This window comes from Labeo rohita, chromosome 11, assembly GCF_022985175.1.
Source record: "Labeo rohita strain BAU-BD-2019 chromosome 11, IGBB_LRoh.1.0, whole genome shotgun sequence".
NCBI classification, from domain to species: Eukaryota; Metazoa; Chordata; class Actinopteri; order Cypriniformes; family Cyprinidae; genus Labeo; species Labeo rohita.
In genome coordinates this window covers 8,507,992-8,532,057 of record NC_066879.1, presented here as the reverse complement: position 1 = coordinate 8,532,057, position 24,066 = coordinate 8,507,992, and the positions used below count along the sequence as shown (strand labels likewise).

Genomic DNA, 24,066 nt, shown 5'->3' with positions numbered 1-24,066 from the left:
AACGAGAGGAAAAGCGTATGTCTTAGTCGAATAACAACGCTAAACGAAAACGCTGACATTTCACAATCGTTTTTTATCAAATTATATCGCAAAACTGTTACGCAAATCTGTAATGGAAACGCACCTAGTGATTTACAATGCGTTCACACATACGGTTTTTGGGCAAATTTTCACAGGCGAATGCGAATCCGCAAGGCTTTGCTAAAGATACACGTTTACTTCGATTAAAAATAATGGTTACTGCGGTGGCTACGATATAACATAAACCTACGATCATCGGTTGTCATGACTTATCGCGAGAGGAAAAAATTACGTTTTAGTTGCATAACAACTGTTAATGGAAACTACATCATTTTACGTTTTTTAAAGGACATTTATTAAAAAAAAAAAATTATAAATATTTTTGCACAAATCTGTAATGGAAATGCACTTTTACTGATTCTCTGCGAACGTTAACGTTACTCAGACGAATTTGTGGCTTACCAACACAAAATCGCACGACTTATCTGTGTGAGCTCAGTTTTATACATGGTCACTGTAGTGACAACTAACAGTGGACGTTTTTGCCCTCGAAATATCGCTAACATGATCGCACCCCTGGTGAAAAAACCAGCATATGCTGGTAGGTATGTTTTGATGCTGGAATGCTGGTTAGGTAGGTTTTGATGCTGGTTTAAGCTGGTCCTTTGCTGGTTTTTGCTGGTCATGTTGCTGGTCAAGGACCAGCATGAACCAGCAAAGGACCACCAGCAAAGGACCAGCTTAAACCAGCATCAAAACCTACCTAACCAGCATTCCAGCATCAAAACATACCTACCAGCATATGCTGGTTTTTTCACCAGGGACTGTAGTTGATTAAAAGCGTGTTTATTTGCAATAATTGATAACAGTTATCCTACATACTAAAGCAATATTAATACCAAGACATCGATTGGTTATATATTAATAATACAAGCTAAAGAAGAGACCTGAGGAAAAAATGAAACTTGCTCACAGCACTGACAAAAACTCGTCGTAACATTGTGTCCCTCTGACTTCTCAAGTGATTGCGCGACGCCCCTGTGCTCGCGCAGACCTCTGATGACGAGCACAAGTAGCCTACACAGAGCGATGGGATACGGAGATCCTGGTAATTATTTACATCTATTATATTTTTTCCTTCATTGCATCACTATCGAGCGCTAAAATAACCTTAGTTTTTGTGGGAGTTTTCGGGTTTTGTTCTGAAATAATTATTGTAAGTGAGGATGTGGTAATTGGCTCTTGTTGACGGTACTGTGTCGCATTGCTGTAGTCACCAGCAGCCACAGGCGAGAGTGATGTACATCAGCCATATATGAACACATGTGCGTTTGCAGCGCAGCGGTGCTGCTAACCCGAAGTGAAGCTGAATTACCACAGGAACGTGTGTCCATGTGAAACGCGTTGAATATGTTGTCTTGTGTGAAGGTTGCGGCTGCTCGTCTGCAATGCAGTGCTGAGAGAGAGGATAACCAAACGCACATTCAGTCCTCCCTGCGGTAACACAAGCTACAGTAACTTTTTGGGCGACAATTGTGGAATAGACGGAGAATAGACGAAAACCATTTATTCTATGATGTTCTGACACTTCGCGGACTAGAACGCTCGCATAATTGCAAACGCAACGCGACACACTAGAACGCGTCGCGTTTCTGGCAGCGTAGATGGGGTGAGGCGACAAACTCGGACTCCAAATTAAAGCAGTGCTGCTCAGCACTTTTGTTTGCGGCTGTTATTGAATTTTTATATCTGAATTTGTGTATTTGAAATGCGTTAGTGTTTAGTTGCGTGCATGCATGATTATAAATCTGTGTATCTGCATATGCACCCATGCAGACGAGTCATTCTGCCCACTCAGCAAATTCTCACTGAGAAATAGTGATGCAGGAATTGTGTCTGTGTGAGTGTGAGGCACGTCATTAAATACAGTTCATCTCCAGAGAATATACAATGCTGAAATGCCTTTTTTTAATGGATATTTATAAACAAATACCATAGTACAGGGGACTCCCTTGAAGCCAAGATAACGAGATCACCATAATACGTACTGTATAATAGTATGTGTTCAAATCCCGGCCTATAATAACTCGTATATTATACTTATTATAGTATGTTATGTTGTTTATATTGGTAAAAGTTTACGTCCTATACTTGTATATTACATTTGAACTTAATGCTTAATATTTGCAGTATAATTTAGTTTGATATTAAATTAATAATTGTTTTGAATATTTAAGAATTAGCATTTAATGTTTAAGATTTATTATAAAATATATTTATTTACTAGTTTTATTTGGGGTGTGCAATGCAACATTTAGCTGAAATACACACTTGGATATACATCACAATAAGAAAAAAAAAGTTTCCTACTTTTTAATCCTGTAAAGCCTGACATTTTAAATAATAATCTTAAAAATCTCACATATTTAATTATATATGTTTATATATAATTATAATATAATTATATTTATATATTAATTATAATGATACAATATATAATTATTTATAAATGTATATATATATAAATATAATTTAATTTATATTTATTTATTCATTTATATCAATATTATTTATATTTTTATAAATGTGTTTATTTATAGTAAGTTTTATAGGTTTATTCAGAGGCCCAAACTGAGCAAAAACAGGTAGTTTTGTGTGGTTGCTGATATGTATGGCCGAAAAATCTGTAATTCTGTGATGTAAATCAATGAGACTTTTTATAACAGTATAGCAGATTATTTACATAAAATGCATATAATTATCAGTTGTCCCTCTATATTTCCCAATTATGTCTTAGTAAAATGAAACATTCAGAAACATATAATGCAATGGAATGACTGATTTTTAAAATGATCTTAAAAATATTACTAACAAAATAAAATGTATTTAACAGCAAAAAGACACGTGAACCTCAAACTAAAGGGGGATGTTTTAAGAATGTTACTAAACGGACTTTTACTCACTAAAAAGTATAAACTATCAGTCAGACAACAGAAGCATGTTCTAAATTGAAATTGTAGGCTTTATTGGGTTAAAATAGCAGCCCTGGCAAATCCACTAGGCTGCTGGGAATTAACATATCTGACTCATCTTTTGGCAGGACTTTGTGCGGGTCACGGCGTGATGGTTTGAGGGTAAAACAAAGCTCAGGGTGGGCTAAAGTATGATCAGTAACCCTCTCGCTTTGAGCTCCCTCCACTGAGACTATGAGGCAAGCAGTAACCGCCACTCTGTCTGTGTGGGGCGAGAGGCGTTTCGGCTACTCCACCCTCAAGGACTCCAGCGAGTCGCTGCTGGACGAGCGCAAGCTGAGGCCTGGTCTGAAAGAGGACTCTGTCATTGAAGAGAAAGAGCGGGCAGAGAATGAGCAAGAGCAGCTGGAGGCCGTGCTGGGACTTCCTTCGTCTCCTGTGGAGGACACCCAGCAAACAGGCAGCATGGAGCCCTCAGACCCCATGCTAGACTGCAAGAGGAGTGGTGGGTTGGAAGCAGCACTAGTGGTTGGTGGGAGGAAGGGTTCACTTGGTGCTTTGCCCATGCAGCGCTGCAGTTCCCTGGGTACCACGGCCCCGCAGTGGGTCCCTGATTCTCAGGCACCAGCATGCATGAAATGTGGATCCAAATTCTCCTTCACCAAAAGACGTCATCACTGCAGAGCATGTGGGAAGGTGAGAGATGCATGTAGAAAATTTAAGTTTAAAGGGATAGTTCACCCCAAAATGAAAATTTTGGCATCATTTAGTCACCCTCAAGTCATTCCAAACTTTGGCATTTCCTTTGCCTTTAGCCCAGTTCTACTCTGTATGTTTGATGTTATATATGCTTTACTCATTCAACAATTGATATGCAAATATAAACATTCCTAATTAGTGAATTAGCTAGTTATAGGTAGTAGTGTTGTAATGATCCTGGAATTTCAAAATTTGATATGATACCTTGAAAAATATTGATATTTGATACCATTTTCGATACCACAGGGAAGAACTGCTACAACATTAAGGACATAAAATTTTAGATTTTTATTGTAAGATAACTATAACAAGCTACAACATGACAGTGAGCTGTATTTTTACCTTAATAAAAACTTCTTAAGGTGGCAAAAGTCTGGAGAAAAACTGGATTTGGAGTTTACTTGAAATTTCTTTAGAGAGAAATATTATTTTTCTAATTTTTACCGAAATAGCTTGGTGTGAGCATTATGGAGCATTCGTTCATACTGGACGCCAGAGGGTGTCCTTGCGCAGAAACTTCAAATATGCCTCACAAAAATAATAGAATGTGCGAAATATAGGGTCATAAGGTCAAGTGTGCGATAAATTAGTGATTTTTTTTAAATTGGTTGACAGCACTATTAATAATGCATGCTAATATCCATGTATTATAGTAGAATACTATAAAATAATGTGTCCATCCTCATTCTTTGATAAGATGCAACATCGGATCACAAAAGTAAGTTATTTCAAACACTCGCCTGGTGTTATGTAGTGAGTTTGGAGTAAAATTGTTTTTAAATGTGTATTTTGTTGGAAAACGGGTTTATAAATGCTTCTCTTACGCTGTGGTTCTGCTGTCAGAGGGAAGATACTTAAAAAAAACTATTGAAACCATTTTAGATGTTTTAGTATCAATGTTTAGAATCTATATTTTTAACAATACTAATAGCTAGTTACATTTCCACTACCAAAAATAACTAGTTAAGATCAAAATACAAATCTGTTAGATGTGGTCGGTTAAACTTCAACTTTCTTTGATGTAACCCATTACCTTAAATTTTTGAGTTTTGTCAGTTTTGATGGTGAGTGATGTAAGATATAAGATAGTTCCTCTTCTTCAAAGCATGAAGGGTCTATTTGTTTCGCAGGTATTTTGTGTGGTGTGCTGTGACCTGAGATTCAAACTGACTCATCTTGGTGGGAAAGAGGGCCGTGTCTGTGTCACCTGTCATTCAGCCTTGATGAACCGTGAGTGTCGTGGTGGATTACCCTATGTATGTGCTTTCACACAGTAGTTACAATAATGTCATTTCATCAGGGACGCTTCGCAAGGACCAGAAGAAGGTCTGGTTTGCAGATAATCTCCTTCCTCAGGCTGAAAGTAGAAGTGCCAACAGCTCTCCCCTTCACAGGAGCGTGTCCCACACAGAGAGGGCTGAGCTCGCTCAGGCGGTATGATGGGGCATCTTTCTGCTTCTTTGTTTGTTTTTAATCTTTGTAAAATAACCTTAAAAACACCTGTGCACTTTTGTAATGACCCAATATTTTAATTTAATTTAATTTCATTATTTTATTTTATTGTTTTTATTTTACGTTTCCCATTGTAACAGTCATTGTTACAATGACTGCTGGTGTTTTTTACATTGTAGGAAGTGTGTGACCTTAGAGCAGGAGATGAGGTCAGTGGTCTTAGTGGCAACTCTACAAAACTCGCTCCACCAAAAGACCTTCCTCCTATTCTGACATCTACAGGGGTCAAAGGAGGTAAGAATGTGTCCTAATAAGCACATTAGCTCAGACTAATTAGGCTTAAAAGAATAATTTTTCCAAACCCTCATTACTTTCTTCTGTGGAGTGAAAAGATTTTCCATATAATGAATGCATGCAGTGAACACAAGCTGCCATGCACCAAAAACACCATAAAAGTGGTTCTTTTACTGTGGGAACAACATGAGGGTGAGTAAACAATGACAAAAAATGTTGTATTGGGATAAACTGTCACTAGAGAGAGTTGCTGTAAGGTGTTATTGAATCTTCTGAAGCTTTTCATGAGTGATTTTGAGATTTTAGAGACTGGTTCTTGTCTTCATGTCTTCAGACTACACTCTGGAGGAGAAGAGAACAGAGTCATCGCTCTTAGAGGAGTTGGAGAGAGGTCTTGCAGAGCCTCTGGTGTTTGTGCTCAACGCAAACCTGCTGGCCGTGGTGAAGATTGTCAGCTGTACGTTGCTAATGATTCACTCCACAGTTGATGGATTTATGGTTTTGGTGATTTGACATGTGGAACCTGTGTGAATCGGTATGGTGTATTATATTGTTTTGTAGTCTGTGTAGTCAGTTGTTTCCAAACCATTGCATATGTGTGTGTGTGTCTGTTTTTAGGATGTGTGCATGTTCTGTACTTCTGATAGGGCTGGGCGATAAACCATATCATATCAAGATTTATGACATTTTATGACATTAACGATGATAAGCTCTAGATATGTTTGTCTGATATGGATTATTTTAACAGCCAGTCACAGCAGAAAGTAACACAACAACAGTCAATCAGTGTTTGTCACCAAGCCTGCATGTTCTGTGTGTCTCTTTGTGAATAAGTGGCGTAGTTTCATCTACTATACAAACTCAAACACAATGCTCACAGCGTTTTCAGTGTCTGCTTTTTCAATATATGAGACATGTACATGTAAACTTCATCTCCAGAGCTGCTCTGAGAGTCACTTCACCAGCTTTAACCATTTCATTTGAAAAAAAAAACTACCATCAAATAAGCTAAAACTTAAATATCTTCATAACAAACTGACAAAGTAAAAGTTCGCTTTAACTTTAAAGGAAATATATTACTATTTTGTCCACCTTTTTCTTCCCATAAAAGCGGGTGCAGCCATTTGTAAATTTGATGGGTCTGGCTTCCGGTCTCATCCGCGTCCAGCTATTTGTAGTTGTACCAAACAGCTTGTTTTGCTGCTTGATATAGCAGATTGGTGTGTCTTACCATATTATTTATTATATTATCTTAATTATGAAAGCACTGGTTTGTAGTAAGCAGTTTTGCCGTTTACTGCATGCTGTTATTTTTCTCGTTATTTTCCTATTGCGGCCAATGAAACAGAAGTCTCACCCATAAGCTTACTTCTGCATTAAATATATAGTAGATACTAAAATGTAATTCTTATAGTAACAACAATAATATATTACTATTTTTAACGAATATCAAGCAACAAAGATATTTTTTTCATTTGTTTTAATTTAATTTATTTCCGTTTTGTAGCTTATTATTTGACAAAAAATGTGTTTTGTTTGTTTTGTTGTAAATTAATTGTTGTGTTTTAGTTACAGTCAATTAAAGTTCTTTAATTTTGTAATACACCATTTTTGATGACAAATTTGTGTTAAATTATAAAGCACAGAATCCATAAAAAATAAAATGTAAAACAGAATTTACGAAAAATAAAATTGATTTCACGGGGCCAAAAATTAAAACTCTGGGGAGTTTAACTGTGAACAAACAAGTTATGTTTACATTAACTCTCAATGTGTATCACACGTCAATTCCTTTCCCATTAATGAATATCGTAATAAATATTAGGGTTTTGTTTAAAAAAAAATTGATTTCTCGATTTTAATCGATTCTCATTTTTATGAAACACTATCGATTCTTAAATCCCAAGAATCGATTAGTCTAACCTGTTTTCAGTTAATGAAGGGAACATCGCATCTCCCGTCTAATAAATCACAATAAGCTTTGTGCTTTGTTACTTTTGATATAAAACAAAATCTCAGATTTCAAATTCTGTCATTTTTATTACAGTACTAAAACAATAAATGCCGTTTTGGTGCTATTTAAAGTTGAGTGACAGATCACTTTAGTGCCTCAGTTCAATCTCCGCATTAATATCAGTTTCAGCGCAAAATAAACATGAATAAACATCGAAAGGTATGTTAAAAAAAAAAGAGTACAACTTACCGAAATTCGTGTCCTGTCTCATGTAAACAGCTTGTAAACAGATTCGTTGACCATAAACTTGTTAGTCAGCTAGAAAAACTCTAGAGAGGGGCATTTTACTAAATATATGCACCATATAGCATATTCCTGATAATTTTTACTGTTCTTTAATGTTTCATATATGTTTAAATAGCCAACATTTAAATGTTTGTATTTCCAAAAACGGAAATGGAGTAGAAATATAATTATTATAAAAGCATTAGTGAGTGTTATTTAAGCATTTTTTACAATTAAGGTTCAATTTAAACTTCAATATTATAGTAATGTAGTACAATTGACTCTCATGTATATTTTACTGCTAATTGTGAAACCCAGCTCTAATCGTTTTCGTATGATATGGAAAAACGTTGTGTGATATTTTTGGCCATATCACCCAGCCCTAACTTCTTAAATCAATAAGGCACCCGGTGTATTCATGTGATCACCAAGTTGTTTTTGTGTTCCTGTAGATGTGAACCGGCGATGTTGGTGTGTTATGTCAAAGGGCATGCATGCTGTTGGACAGCCTGAGGTGGTCATCTTACTGCAGTGTTTGCCTGAGGAGAAGAGATTCCCGACGGATATTTTCAATCATTTCATTCAGATCTACTGGGACGCCCAGACAGGTGAACCTTACACAGGATGTTACTCAACCATAATACTAATAACAGTTATCTGCGACGGCTTGATAACTCTTGATCTCGCTGTTTTTTCAAGCAGCAGGAAAGCTTCTGAATCACCTAAGTCACTCTTTGGTATCCCGAGGCTTTCTGGGCAATAACGAACACGCTGGCTTTCTTTACGTGCGTCCGACATTCCAGTCTCTGGAGGGCCTGCCGTTACCTGCGCCACCCTTCCTGTTCGGGCTCCTTATGCTACGTGCAGAGGCTCCATGGGCCAAAGCCTTTCCCCTGAGGCTCATGCTGCGCTTAGGAGCAGAGTATAGATGTAAGAAAACTAAAAAAATTAAGATTAATATACACTACCATTCAAAATTTGGGTCCTGTTAGATTTTGTTAGGTTTATGTAAGAAGTCTCACCAATGCTGCATTTTTTAATGGAAAAATAAACTGTAATATTGTGAAATATTTTTATAATTTAAAACAACAGTTTCAGGAAGCACAGCGATTGAGTTTTTCATGTTTTCTGCTGTCCTGTAGTCTATCCTTGTCCCCTGTTCAGCGTGCGCTTCCGAGAGCCTCTCTTCGGACCCGTCAACAACAGTATAATGAGACTCTTAGTGGTGAGATTGGACCTATTTCATTCACTCGTTCTTGTCATACTGCTTCCTGTTTAGTTCATTTGATGTATTTTAATTGATTTCCGTTCTGTTTTGACTTTTGAAGGATTTCCGCTTTTACCGTTACACACTGCCGACGGTGCCGGGGCTCGTGGTTGACCTAGAGGCTAGAAGCACCTGTATAAGAATCCCAAAAACACGTCATCCAGAGGTACCGTAGTTGGAATTTACAGTGTGTGCATGGCCATAGTGTATTTCAGCCTTAACATAAAATCATCTCAAAATAAAACCGTGAACTGTGCATAATAGAAAATGCGTCAGGGGCAGCATGGTATCATTTTTGTTTGTGCCCTGGGTATCAGAAGAATTATCATTACAGTAAATTCAATAGCTAGCAGACCTGGGGTAAAGAGTAATTTCTTCATTTTTCATGGTAATGAAGGTTTTGTCTCTGCTGGTGTTTTAGCTGCTGAAGGCTCTGAATAAGTCTAATGAGAGAGTGCTGGCCCTGGGCGCCTGCTTTAATGAGCAGGCCGACTCTCATCTGATTTGCGTGCAGACGGCAGATGGACAGTACCAGACACAGGCCATCAGCATTCACAGCCAGCCACGCAGAGGTGAGAGCGATGCGGAAAACGTGAAATCCAGTCATAAAACTGGAATTTACTGTATAACGCAGAATGTCACGGAATTTGCAAAATTTTGGATGAATAAATCAAATGTACGTCAGTACACTTAAATCAAAACACGATATGGACTAGTGTCTGTGAATATTAAGCTACAAATGCTATTTAAATATGTTTCCTGCATGTTCTGTGTGTCTCTGTGTGAATGAATGGCGCGGACATGAGGTTTCGTTTACTACACACTTACTAAACGCGCACATGACGCAGTGTTTTCAGCCTCTGCCGTCTCAATATACGAGTACGTGAACACATAAACATAATCTCTAGAACTGAGAATTATGAGCAATTTACTGTTTCTTTTGAGAAAAACTATCGTTATATCATTTACAAATAAAAACTTAAAGGTCTTCACAGCAACCCATCAAAATAAAAGTTTGGTTTAACTTGAAGAAACTGTGACAAATATTTTACTTAATTTAATTGAAGTACTGCAACTACCAAAAAAATATTATTAAAACATTATTTTTAAGGGGTATTTCTCAGAATTTATTTACCTAAAAAAAAATGTAAATACACAATACAGTATTTCTGAAAAAAAAAGAAATAAAGTAATAATAAATTCGTTTTTTATAAAATTAATTATTTAGAGATGCTTTTAATCATTAACATTTAATGAAACCATTAAAATAAAATCCAAAAAATTAACGGAATATGCCCTTAAAACTGTAAATTTTGTTAAACTTTTAATAAATTGCTGTTAAATTGTGTAAGTTTCATGATTTCAATTAAATAGACATGCTTTTTAATTAATAAAATTTAGTTTAAACATTAAAACAGCCTTGGAAAATTAAAATGGAATATGGAAAGAAAATAAAACGGAATTTGGGAAAAAATAGGGCGCTACTTATAGACACATATCTGTTGCTTTCTTTGTTTTCTTTTTGAATATTAGTACATTTGGACAAATTTTGCACATAGAACTGTATGAATGTAATTACATTCAAAACATAAAGTAAAGTATCAAACCATGATGCTTTTATTTACCCCATGTGCTGTGTTGAAAATCCTTTATGTAGTTTGGCCAAAAATGCTTGGCCTTTTAAATAGCTTGTGATTCTCTCGTAATTATGAAATACTGGATTCAATCTTTTTGTCAACTTGTTTTCTTTCAGTTAACACAGGTTTTGTGTTTTCTCTTGGTACTGATTATAGGTAGGCCTTATTGATATGATTTATGCAAGAAGCATAAAATGTATTGAAATTTTGGAATTTCAATTAAATATGCTTATATGCTTTCATAAATCTATTTTACACTGGGTAATCTAAGTGCTATTTAAGTATGAAATCATGCATTCTTTATTAGGCTTTCTGTTTGCAAGGGTTCAAAATGTTTACTATTTTTAACATTTTTACTGTTTATCTGCTTAGTATTTAGCTTTTTTTTCTTTAAAAAAATGAAATTTTGTATTTGTTTTTCAAATTAATTTGTGAACTAACTTAATTACGTACACTAAAAATGAACATTTTTGATAGTTATTATAAGGACTAAGGTTGATTTAAAAATCCATGTCAGTGAAAGCAGGAAAAAAATATTTTATGTATGACTATTTTTTGATAGAGACATGTTTGTCCTCTAACAACATCTGTGTAACTTTTTTAAATTAATGCACAAGGGTTGATTTTATAGTTTATTTAATATTATTACATGATTGCCAAACTAAATAGTAAATGCTAAACTGCATCAACAAATAATTTATCAATTTGTGTCTTTAGCTAAACGCTCACTTGAGGGCGCTGTCTGACAGTCTTGGAAAGCGTTCAGTCATTTGTTTTATTCATTTGTGACTGGAATCTCTCACTGAATCTAAATCTGCATCTCTGTTCACCTTTCAGTCACGGGCTCGTGTTTTTTTGTGTTCAGTGGAGCGCTCAAGCCATCATCAGGATACTTGGCCAAATCCAGCATTGTAGAAGGTTACAACAGTTTGTGTGTCTGTTAGTCATTCTGTAACTTAGTGTACATTTCACATCAGGAAAAGTGTATGAACAGCATGCTTTTTCATCAAATCAACTATTGGTTTTAGTTTCTGTATTACATTTGCATTACCGAAAAAAGATGTTGTCTATGCTGGCGAGTTTGTCAGCTATGTTACAGACAAACTGTATGGACTGGCAGGTAACATAGTTGACAGTTTCACCGTTTTGACAAATATTAATTTACTAATCAGATTAACCCTAAATCATAAAAAATATTGCCAAATGTGTACTAAACATAGTTGACAGGCAAGATTGTAAAAATGAATTTAATATAGATCATTTTAACATTTTTATTATCTATTTTGAACTCACTAATTCAAAAAGCAAACATTGCAAAAACCGTAATATAAGGATCTTAAAGTCAATCTGAAAAACAGTGCACAAAATATATTTGTGAGATGCATGTACAGTGACATGCGAAAGTTTGGTAACCCCTTGCAGAATCTGTAAAAATGTGAATAATTGTAACAAAATAAAAGAGATCATACAAAGTGCATTTGAAGATCACGGTAAATTGTACTTAATTCGTCTTCCAGGAAACATGCAAGTATCTTCTGTTGCTTCCAAAGGGCAGTACTAAATGGAAAAAAATTATATTTAAAAAAAATAAGAAAATAAGTACAAAATTTTTCACCACCTGGATCTTAATGCGTCATGTTTCCTTCTGGAGCATCAATGAATGTTTGAACCTTTTTTATAGTTGTGTTTGAGTCCCTCAATTGTCCTCAGTGTGAAAAGATGAATCTCAAAATCATACAGTCACTTCTGGAAACGGTTCAAATATGCAAAAGATGTTCAAATATGCAGAAAACTGAAGAATCTGCAGTGCCTGGAGGATTTTTCTGAAGAACAGCGCTTAGTTAACTGTTCAGAACAAACAAGGGACTCATGAACAACCATCACAAAACAAACAAACAAAAAAAAACCAGCTGTAGATCATCCAGGTAACCACACACAGTATTAAGAACCAAGGGTTCACAAACTTTTGAAGGGGGTTATTTTAATAGTTTCGGCTATATTTTTGTCTTGTGGACTATATATAAACATTTTTATGTAAAATATCTTACTCAGGACAGTACTAACTAAAAAATAACTTGCATTTTGTATAATCTCTCTTATTTTGTTAAAATGATTCACATTTTCACAGATTCTGCAAGGGCTTCCCAAGTGTTCGCATGCCACTGTATGTATTATCTTAATGGATAAAATGATATATCTGAAGAAAATTGTTTAAAAAAATATATAATTATCATCAATCGGCATGAAACGTACCCTAAATTATAGAATGACCCCCATTTGTATCTAACTTGAATGTGCATGTCCAGGAGTTTACAGTATACAGTGCATGTGCTGAGATACAATGCCTCTGCTCAATGTTACAGATGGTTTGATGGTGCAGGTAACCATGGAGACCATGGCTGAGTTACGTCGATCTCTACGGGACATGAAAGACTTCACGGTCACCTGTGGAAAAATCCACCCGGCAGAGAGGCAGGAATATGTGCACATTCAGTGGCAGGACGAAGAGCCGCGCTTCAATAAAGGGTTAGGAACAAATACACACATATACCATAGTCTAAACCTGTGCTGGAATCCTCTCATTCTGTCCTGTATCTCACAGCATCATCAGCCCCATCGATGGCAAGTCTATGGAGTCTCTCACAAACATCAAAACCCATCAGCGCTTAGAATACAGAGCCAATGGGAAGCTCATACGCTGGACAGAGGTAAACAGGTTTATGTGTAACTGCAGTTTAGTATGTTTGCACATTTTTAAAGTTAGAGTTAAATACAAACCTTGAATCCTAAAGGGATAGTTCACCCAAAAAAAAAAAAAATGTTGTTTCAAACCAATATGAGTTTTATTCTTCTGTTGAACACAAAAGAAGATATTTAGGTAACCAAATATTTGATGGACCCCACTATGAAAGTCTGCAACTGCAAACAGAAAGAAATTCATACAGGTTTGTAACAACTTGAAAGTGAGTAAAAGACAGAATTTTTATTTTTGGGTGAACTGTTCCTTTAAGAATTAACCAACTACTGATATGAAGAATACTTTTTTATAGATCAAACATGATTTTAACCTGCCAGGCAATAAAACATTTGAAAAATCCTTAGCAACCATTTAGAAGTCTCTAACAATTGCATAGCAGCATGCTAAAACTACTCCAACAAGCACATCACAACACCTTGTTTACAGTGGGTTTTCACACAGACCCCCATTTTAGTCCCATCATAAAATCTAAAAAGCAGCTATATATATGTTTAGCTACTGTATATGTATAAAAATCGATGTAAATGTGAAAAGTAAAAATACAGCGCGTGCATAATTATTAGGCACGTTGATATTCTGATCATATTTTTTTTTCCAAGCACATTTGACCAATTCCAAACCGCATCAATCTTTATAACTAATTTTGTATTTAATCATTAATACTTTATGTATTATAAACAACAGAACTTATGTACATTATGCTTTACAACATAGGCTTTACTGCATGATATACTCCTGGTTTAATACTGATCAAACATCATTTAATTAAAATGTGCACTTAATCTTTAATATGTGGCCATTTCTTTATGACAGAAATGCTACAGCCACTGTAATTTAATGAATATGTGGACAGCAAAACGTGTGAACTCAATTAGTTTGCGTAGGTTTATAAATGATTTACCTTACAAATACGGAGAAATGGTGCACGTTGCGTTCCCAGATGAACGCTATAATAAACCCAAACTCACAGCAACATGCAGAGATGGAGTTTGAGACGTTCCACACATGTAAATGATAACGGTTTGTGTAGCAGCATTTCCTGTGAACCAAGCAGCTCTGAAATGCACTTAAGTAACCTACACGCATGTAAATAAAGCACGTAAATTAAGTCTGCATCAAATTTATTTAAATGAATAGCATTTGTGAATTCACAGTTATGCTTAATTATGATTTTTACATCAGTTTAATATATCATCCAGCCTTGGAAAACAATCTAATAATGCTTTTCATGGATTCTCGTCTGTAAAATGCACCACTTCCCATATTTTGCCCATTAATCGACATGGGCAAAATGAAATTGAGGATTTTTGAACATTGAATAGTCGACTGGAATCGATGAATCGCGACAGCCCTCAAAAATTATTAAATGCCCATGAGAAGGATGCAATACTAATGCAGTACTTTTTTGCAAAGTTAGGGCATGAACATTGGACAGCCAAGTGCTCATTAGATCAGCATGGTCAGAAAAAACAGGAGGAGAAGAAAAGAGGCATGTTAACTGCAGAAGAATTAAGAATTAAAGTGGAGAATTAGGTGTGAAGCCATTAGGAACCATTTAGTCTACAAAATTAATAGTAGTTATTAAGATTGATGTGATTTGGAATTGGTAAAATGTGACCAGAATATCAACATGCCTAATAATTGTGCACACACTCTATTATGTACAAAATAATGAATTTGTATAAAAAAGATAAATGAAATGTAAATATTTAATAAATATTAACATCAAAATAAACAAAATATATAATTATATAAATAATAAAAATATACTTTTTCTATTTAATTTTTTTTCCCCCACATATTTTCTTAAAACACTTCTTCTGACCCCTTAGCACTCCCTTGTGGTTTATTTTAGAGTAAAATCAGAGCAGTATATAGGTAAAAATATGGACAATAGAGCACAGAGAGGTTGTTTTATGTTGATTAGTGCCTTTATTTTGATTTATAGTTTTGGATTAAAGGAGAAGTCCACTTTCAGAACAACAATTCACAAATAATGTACTCACCCCCTTGTCATCCAAGATGTTAAGGTCTTTCTGTCTTCAGTTGTGAAGAAATTATGGTTTTTGAGGAAAACATTTCAGGATTTTTCTCCATATAATGGACTTCATTGGTGCCCCGATTTTGAACTTCCAAAATGTAGTTTAAATGCAGCTTCTCTAAACGATCCCAGCCGAGGAAGAAGGGTCTTATCTAGCGAAATGATCTGTCATTTTTTCCAGAAAATATTTTTTTAAACACCTTTTAAGCACAAAAGCTTGTGTAGCACAGGCTCTGGGATGCGCATTCACGATGCTACGTACTATTGAATCACGTCGAAAGGTCATGCTAAACGTAGGCGGAACTACAGACCCAGTGTTTACAAAGCGAATGCGCAAAGACTAAGAAAGTGCAAGTAAGTTTGTAAACACTGTTTACAAACAAAAAGGTACAACGATGTCCTCCTCTCAAGTTGTAGGAGAAAATAAGATGGAGTTTTTTGACATACTCAGGTCACAGTCGATGAACTTACATGTGATTTGTATTAGTGATGGGAAGTTTGGATCATTTTACCGACTCGGATTTTTGAGTCTCATTCAGCAAAATGAACAAATCTTTTTTCGAGTCATTTTCGTTTATTTTAGCAAAATATAATTAAAATGTTACGTGTTACTTCCCTAACACATCTACTGCTTACATAAGCGTTGATCACACTACAAACAAGACAAAACATAATGCTATAAGAAACAGAAAAGTCTATAATTAGCTCACCTCACCTCTTACCTGACAAGTTTTCGGGTTTGAGTCGTTCATTCATCACGTGACAGCCCCATAAGATAAACGAACGACTCGAAAAACCCGAAGACTCAAAACAGGTGAACTAATTCCAGTACAGAACCTAACAGGATGTTGCGCATGTGCGACTGAACGAATCACTCCCTGAGACGACCCGTTCTTCCCGAGTCACAAATAAAGATTTGTTCAAAATGAAAGAATCGTTCAAGAACCACCCATTACTAATTTGTAGCATTGTGGGCGCGCATCCCAGAGCCTGTGCTACACAAGCTTTTGTGTTTAAAAAGTATACAAATTTTTATTTTTTCGAAACAAATGACTGATCGTTTCGCTAGATAAGACCGTTCTTCCTCGGCTGGGATCGTTTAGAGCCCTTTGACACTGCATTTAAACTACATTTTGGAAGTTCAAAATCGGGGCACCAATGAAGTCCATTATATGGAGAAAAATCCTGAAATGTTTTCCTCAAAAACCATAATATTCTTCACAACTGAAGACAGAAAGACATGAACATCTTGGATGACAAGGGGGTGAGTAAATTTGTAAATTGTTGTTCTGGAAGAGGAGTTCTCCTTTAAGTGCTTGCTGCATCATAGCGGTTTTATCTAAATGCGATTGAACTTTGTTTCCTAAAAAAAAATGCTTTCAACAAATGGTTAATTCACACTTGAGGTTTCTTCACAGGTGTTTTACTTGCTGAAAGACCAACATCCAAATGGACTTAATAACCACACCAGCCATAACCGTCTAACGGAGCGTCTTGCGCGGGCGTTCTGCCTGGCACTGTGTCAGTCTCTCTGCTTGCTGAAGGAGGATGGCATGACCAAACTCGCACTGAGAGTCATGCTGGACGGACAGAAGGTCAGATTCTGTCCACAGATTTTCTTTCCCCATTGTTAGAATTTATTGTACACATAAGTAATTAATCCAACTAAATAATACTGATAATAATAATAATAATAATAATATTTTTTTTAAACTATGGGTAAATTATAAGTACTCATATATATTTATTATTTGTAATTAAATATAATGGTACAGTTTTTTTTACTCATACTCATCGTACATACAGAGACTGAAAAAGTAAGATAAATGCATGCATATGAGTATATTATAAATTAGTGTAAAAATTATTTATGTTCTCTCTCTCTGTATATATGTGTGTGTGTGTGTGTGTGTGTGTATGTGTGTATATATATATATATATATATATATAGTTAATTGTTAATATTTACACATGTTCTGCCTTCATTTTTTAAAGAAAAATGCTTTTATTCCTTATCACATGCGCTGTACCTCCTATATTGACTTTTCCAAGGCTGGTATTTGACTACCATTTTCATGTATTTTTATTGCTCCTTTTCCCATGTACCCAGAACTGTATATTGAATCTCAGATTCAATCTCAAATTTAACATGTAGACTTTTAGTTGTAGTAATTATTGTAGTTCAGTATTGTGTAACAACCGGTCAGGAGTGTAGCATGTGAGTATGACGTGCATGACTTTCTCCCCGTGATGCCAATGTTCTACTTCACTATTAGTGCTGTGTTTTAATTCAGTTTCTAGGGTATTAAACAAAAGTCAAAACACCAAAGGACAAACGTTTGTTCATTGCCATTTCTTTAATCTTTCAGATGGAGTTTTTGGCAGGCAGTAACGGTCAGCGGCTTCCAGCACCGTACCAGGACAGTCTTAACCAATCATTAACATCCGTGGTGCAGAGTAACTCGCAGTACCAGGGTCTCGCCGCCTGCCAGCTGGAGCTCATCTTCTACATTCTGGAGGACACGTCATAGAGACGGACCGCCCACTGTCACACGTGCCAACACTCCCAGAAACCTCACAAGCAAAACCACTGAGTTCAGTATCATTTGAGAGTGGAATGTAGTCAACATCCCATGCGGCAGCTTATTTCAGTAGTCTAGTCAATACCCTCCTGCTCACTGTGAAAGGGTCTGGGGTTACAACATCAAATGGCTTTAAAAACTACTAACATTTCTCAGTTAGCACTAGAGGCCGACCGATATATAATTTTTGCTGATTGACACCAGTAACACCTCTTAGAGCTATTGAATAATAGCAAAAAGTAACACTTGCAAGCCCATTACTGCCTCAGAAGCCGCTTTTACATAGTAATACCAGCGAATTGCCATAAAAATTACCAGTACGACTTTAGCTGTTCACGCAGGCAACTACAATCCATCTTTTTACTGGTAAAACAACATTCACACATTAGTTTCAAAATACCTGTAAATTCTGTGACATCATTTGTAAACATGGAGGGAGAAACGTGGGCAGTGTTTTTGTTTATGTTTTCATTTTTGTATCAAGCGATCACATTAACTCAGCTGCTTTTGGATCAGAGATATCGTATTAGACAACTTCAAACAAACTACACAGCGCATAGTAAATGCGTCATTTGTGTCAGAATGTTATGACTGGCCCAGAGTAGACTTGTATGTGATCATACCGGTAGTCTTATTTTGCATTCACCAGTAATTTACTGGTTACCAGTTAATTTCCAGAATGAATTAACCAGGTGTTTTTGAAAAGGTCCTGTTCAAACTTGATTTCTTAATGGTAATTTACCATTAAAGACTGTGTGTGAAAAGGGCTAGAGTTAAAAAAAAAAAAAAAAAGTAATATATGGTATTACTCATAATTGCAACTGTGTATCTTACAACTGGGACTTTCTTGACCTTTTCAAAGTCATTAACCGGACATGACCTCTAAATGACTGCACCTCTCAGTGTCCCTAGAAATTGGGACTTTCTTGTAAGTGGGACTATTTGTCTGACTTGCACCTATCTCATATATGCAATTTTTCTTATATTTCTCATGACCATTTCGCATAATTTTGACTTCATATCTTGTAATTTCACACTTTTTAATACTCGTAATTGCAAATTTATTTCCGCCTCAGTGTTAAAAATGAACAAAAAAACTCATCTTTCTATTGCCACTACTTCTCTTAATTGTGAGTATATCTCACATTTGCGACTTGTAATTGTGACTTTCTCATTATAACTTCGTATCTCATAATTAGGACTTTTTCTTGCAATTGTGGCATATATATCTCATTATTATACGACTTTGTATCTCATAATTTCTGCTTTATTTCTACCAAAAGAAATCGTAAATGAGATTAAATTGCAACTTCTCATAAATGCGACCACATATCTCGCTATTGCAACTATTTCTTAATTGTCGCTATATCTCACAGTTGAGACATTCTTGTAATTAAATAATTTATTAATTGCGACTTAGATTCTTAATATCAAAGCTTTCTGTCTACAACTGTATCCAGGTTTGCATTCAAATTTGCGAGTTTAATTTCTGTGCAAAATTGGAATATTGCATAAAACATTTGAGATCCAACAAACCAGTCAAAAATCACTAAGAAAATCACTAATCACTCCATCACCAAATATTCACTAAGAAAAGTAGGAGAAGCCACCGAATGTATAATAAATTACTTGCGCTTTAGAGCAAGCAGACGAAACAGTAAATGTTGTCATTGCTTTTGAAGGTGGATGTCTGCTGTTTGGGAACACAGCTTTGGGAGGCAATTATACAGAAATACTTTGACAATAGACTTTGCTCAGAAATTTCAGAAAGCATAACATTTTAGATGCTGTGCAATGAGATCGTTTCGCTGGTTAGTAAAGTTATGCCATGCCATAGCGCAAAGTCACTTTGGTGCATGTGGAGAAATTTATGTCGTAATTACTGTAATTCTGAGATGAAAACACGTGATATTTTACTCATAGCTTTCTATGTCCATGGACTTGGAGTTAGCATCTAAGTAATGCCTAAATGAATCTGGCGGTGGTCAGGTGATACAGCTGTCACTAATCCAAGTCGTAACTCTTAGAACATTCTGAGCTTACAAGCTGTAATTACGAGTTCTGGAGCAAGTCAAGGCTTTGGCGTCGGTAGTGTTGCCGAAACAAATAATTCAGCTCTGAGTAGAATGCCACTTGTTGTCATCCTCGAATTACGGTAATGGCATGAACGCAGCTATATTCTCATTTCCATCTCCCATTATTAGCATTAACCCTTTTTCGCATAATTAAAAACCCACCTCAAGTGAGTGTCAAAACTTTGTGAATTGAAGGATTTTTTTCACGAATTTTGGTGCTCACATTAATTCTTTCTGATGGGATACTTCAAAAAAGCGCATAAAAACAGTGTGATGGAAACATAGCTTGTGACTACTTACAATTATTGCATATATTTGTAAATTCCAAATTGATATTTCGTAATTTTGGCATTTTATCGCAACTTTATTTCTTGTAATTGCAACCTTGTATCTGCTAAGTATGACTATTTCTCATAACCATGATTTCATATAGGTGTACACAATAGGTTTACATGCATGCAAGGTCAAACAACACTTTAGTTTTTTAAAAATATGCATTTAATTAGGTCAGTCACGATCCATCAATTCAGTTTGAGTACTCGATTTTAAAAACTCCACGGATGAGAATCCACGAAACATTATTAGATTTGTCGTCTGTTTTCCAAGGCTGCATGACATATTAAACCCATTTAAAAATCAGAATGTTATTGTGAATTCACAAACTCTTCAATTCAATTAAATAAAACTACAAGAACGAATTTATCATTATTTTTTTTAAAGATCCTGTTCACACATGATCTCTTTGGTAATTTACCACTGAAAGGGGTTAGAGGTAATTATAATAATGTAATAATTTATTTACCATGCACTTTTGGCTTTACAACTTTGCACACTGCATGAAAGTCAATGTTCGAAATGGCATAATAGGGGCAGTTTAAATTACCCTTCTGAAATGCAGTATAGTAAATATACTGGTTAAAGTTACACATTCACTAGAGCTCAATGAACTTAAATGTTAATGATTTCAACATTCTGATTTCTTAGTTACTGGCACCAGCAAAACCCATTATCGGTCGACCTCTAGTCATCGCCAACGGTTCATCTGTGACAAATTGAAGTAGCTGTCTGTAGTTAGTACTGTAGTATGGATTCCTTCAGTAGAAAAGATTTGAAACGTAAGGCCTGAAACATGCTGAACATTACTGACAAATGAGGACCAAAGTGCGACAAGAAACATGATTCCAGAGCGAAGGAGATTTATTAGCATGACGCGATCTTGGAGAGAGACTCGGTTTTTTCTAGTCTTCCACATGTAGAACTCATTGTAGCCATGGCGATCTCTGTTGTAACTTCCCGATCGAGGCATGAGGATGACTTCCTCCTGAGTCACTGTACAAATCCCATGTAACGCCCTGTTCTCCCAGCTTGCCGAGAGGAGCGGCCTGACCTCTGCCCTACATTAACGCACACCTGCCTGGAAAAAAAGAAAAAAAAAAAAAGAAGGCGCTAGGAATTTAGCCAAACAAAGGCGACGCTTGGATAAACAGGAGCGCGTATTATACGCACAAACTCTCATGCACTGTGAGCTCGTTGAACTTTCTTTTGGCCTTCTTTTCTCCCTCACACACACACGCGGCGTAGGATGCTTGCTCATCTGGTCTTCCTCTGTTGCTTTTCAGGACATGAATGGACTTTTTGTTTACATTCAACATGCTGCACATACTCGAGATGACAAATGCAGATTATGGAGGAGAAACGCGGCATGCGCACACTGCGTTTCTTTGTAAACCGCATCCGACTGGCTGACTGAACCCGAGCGAACACCTAGTGGTACTCTTGCATTCTAGTAGATGATTAAAAAGTATTTTAATATGTCAAGCATTTGCATTGGAGATGCCAAATAATGTGCGAATGTCAGCTGGAATTGTAGGTCAGATGACTACAATGTGGAACTACAATGTGCCATCAAACCGCATAACTTATGTGAAATAAACAGATAACTGTGTATTTTAAAATGGAATTTATTCTTTGTACTTAATTCAAAAGTAACAATTTTTACTGTATCAATGCCATTAGTTTATAAGGTAAAACTATTTACAGGTGTAGTTCAGGTTTACTGATGTTGACTGTACAGTGTCTGCTATTGGGGGGAGTATGAATCACACACACAAGTGTGTGTGTGTGTGCGTGTGTGCCCATCTGTGAATTCATATCTGTTGAGATGAACGTAGTGAGCAACATCAGCGGAGGATGGATCCAGTCAGTACTCTTCCTCTTCTCTTCATACATTGTGCTCAATAATTATTCTTTAGATTAATTTACGTCAAAAAAAAATATACAAACGGGGTCAAACGCATTCATATCCCCATGTACTTATTTAATGTACATTAAAAAAAAAACAAGATTTGAAAACGAAAAGTCCCAAAACACTCTTTGGACTCCATAGTGCTTAATACAGGTTCTCCTGGTCATCCGTTTTGGGTCTTCTCTTCCTGAGCTCTCAGGCTTTCTTCATCTTGCCGTTGAGAGTGCTTCCATTCTCGTGGTGTTTCTTCCCGTTGCTCAGGCAGTTTTCGTGCACGCCGTGGCCGTTCGAAACCACCGACGAGCCGTTGGCGACTGTGGTGGATCCGTTGGCTTTGCCGTTCTTGGCGAGCTGTTGGGTGTTCTTCGGTAGCCTCTTGCCCTTCACGTACGCCTGGTACCAGAAGTTAGAGAAGAGCACGAAGAAGAAGGTCCCGTACATCCAAATGAGGTGGATGAACAGAGGCACTTGGTAGTCGCAGCTCTTCATGAAGTACCACTGGGTTGCATGAAGAGACACTAACACAAACTGAGTCTGCAGAGAAGAGTAAGAAAGTCTGAGTGCTGGGAATACACAGCTCTTTAATTATTAATTACTAAATGTAATTTCATTTACACACACGCACATAGTCTGGTCAGCTAACCTTGTAGGGACTCTCCACCTAAACTTACCCATCACAGGAAACTTTCTGCATTTTTACTCTCTTAAAAAATTAATTCCGTATGATTTATAAGCTTTTGTACCCATGAATGTGTGTATTAAACAAGCTGTCCTCGCACGGCGGAAGCAATTGAAATGAATGGGTACAGCGCTTTATACATTCAGTGTGAAAGCCGCTTCCTGCGTCATCCTTTATCATCACTCCAACTAATGAGACAGACAGTCAAGCTGCAATCACAAATTTTTAGACTACCATGGGCTCACAGTTGAACAACAGAACTACAGAAGCGTGATTTAGCCGGTTCGCAAGACATGTGCAGGGTTGTTACACAACATAACATACACAACTATGTATTTTTAACGATCGGTAGAAAATACAATCTTTGTAGATTCATCTTTTGGAAGTTATTATAAAACAAATTGCCTCACACTGTCTTCTGTATAATGTACGTGTAAATTTCCATGTGACGTAACCCACATGGAAATTTTACTGTTTGTGGGTGGGCAAGTTGTTTGTGATGTAGAACGTGGGTGGACATTATGCAAATGTGTTACTTCGTGACGTATAGCCGTAACAGAAAAAGATTCGAATTCCTGGCGACTCGTTCAGGCGATTGTGAGCCGACTCTTTTTATTTGATAGACAATAATTATTGTGCACTGTCGACTTCACAACTTTGCAGATAGTTTATGTTCACATACAGTTACATGACACACTGCATGAAAGGTCATATTTGAAAAGGCATAATAGGAGCACTTTAAATCACAATCCATCTTTAGGTCTATGCTGTTTTCAGTTGATGAATGAACAGTACATAGTGCGTCTTCCTTCCAATAAACTGCAATAGGCTAGGCTTTGTGTTACTTTTGATCTGAAACAAAGTGTCCGATTTCAAATTCTGTCCATTTCATTAGGAAATTCAAGCAATAAATACTGTTTTGGTGTTTTTTAATGTGGCGTTATAGATCGTTGTAGTTTCTGTGCACTCGCTTGTGCGTAATCAAAAGCATAGCAAAACATTAGTGACAGTTTGGTTTTGTCCTGGATTCCCTGTTCTGCTGCCA

General features: G+C 36.2%; 2 protein-coding genes across 8 annotated transcripts in view; one reads left to right on the top strand and one right to left on the bottom strand.

Annotated features, from left to right (window-relative positions):
- Positions 1-1,004: 1,004 nt before the first annotated feature.
- Positions 1,005-18,182, top strand: zfyve9b (zinc finger, FYVE domain containing 9b). 3 transcript variants are annotated; one of them, XM_051122294.1, is made up of 16 exons: positions 1,005-1,129; positions 3,122-3,689; positions 4,883-4,982; positions 5,053-5,186; positions 5,384-5,498; positions 5,833-5,955; positions 8,190-8,345; positions 8,440-8,667; positions 8,880-8,962; positions 9,066-9,170; positions 9,426-9,576; positions 11,479-11,559; positions 13,005-13,167; positions 13,244-13,349; positions 16,859-17,035; positions 17,810-18,182. In XM_051122294.1, the coding sequence occupies exons 2-16, from the start codon at positions 3,228-3,230 to the stop codon at positions 17,969-17,971; spliced, it is 2,346 nt and encodes a 781-aa protein (XP_050978251.1). In that variant the 5' UTR covers positions 1,005-1,129; positions 3,122-3,227; the 3' UTR covers positions 17,972-18,182. The 3 variants fall into 3 exon arrangements, with proteins under 3 accessions (XP_050978251.1, XP_050978249.1, XP_050978250.1); XM_051122292.1 differs by having other exon boundaries at positions 8,437-8,667; XM_051122293.1 differs by lacking the exon at positions 1,005-1,129 and adding an exon at positions 1,277-1,520 and having other exon boundaries at positions 8,437-8,667.
- A 3,860-nt stretch (positions 18,183-22,042) lies between these two features.
- The window catches only part of elovl1b (ELOVL fatty acid elongase 1b), a 36,022-nt gene continuing 33,998 nt past the window's right edge, over positions 22,043-24,066 (bottom strand). For all 5 annotated transcript variants that reach the window (XM_051122313.1, XM_051122311.1, XM_051122310.1 and 2 more), the window contains one exon: positions 22,043-22,876. In XM_051122313.1, coding sequence (XP_050978270.1) covers positions 22,538-22,876 — 339 coding nt within the window. In that variant the 3' untranslated portion in view covers positions 22,043-22,537. The remainder of the gene's footprint in view (positions 22,877-24,066) is intronic.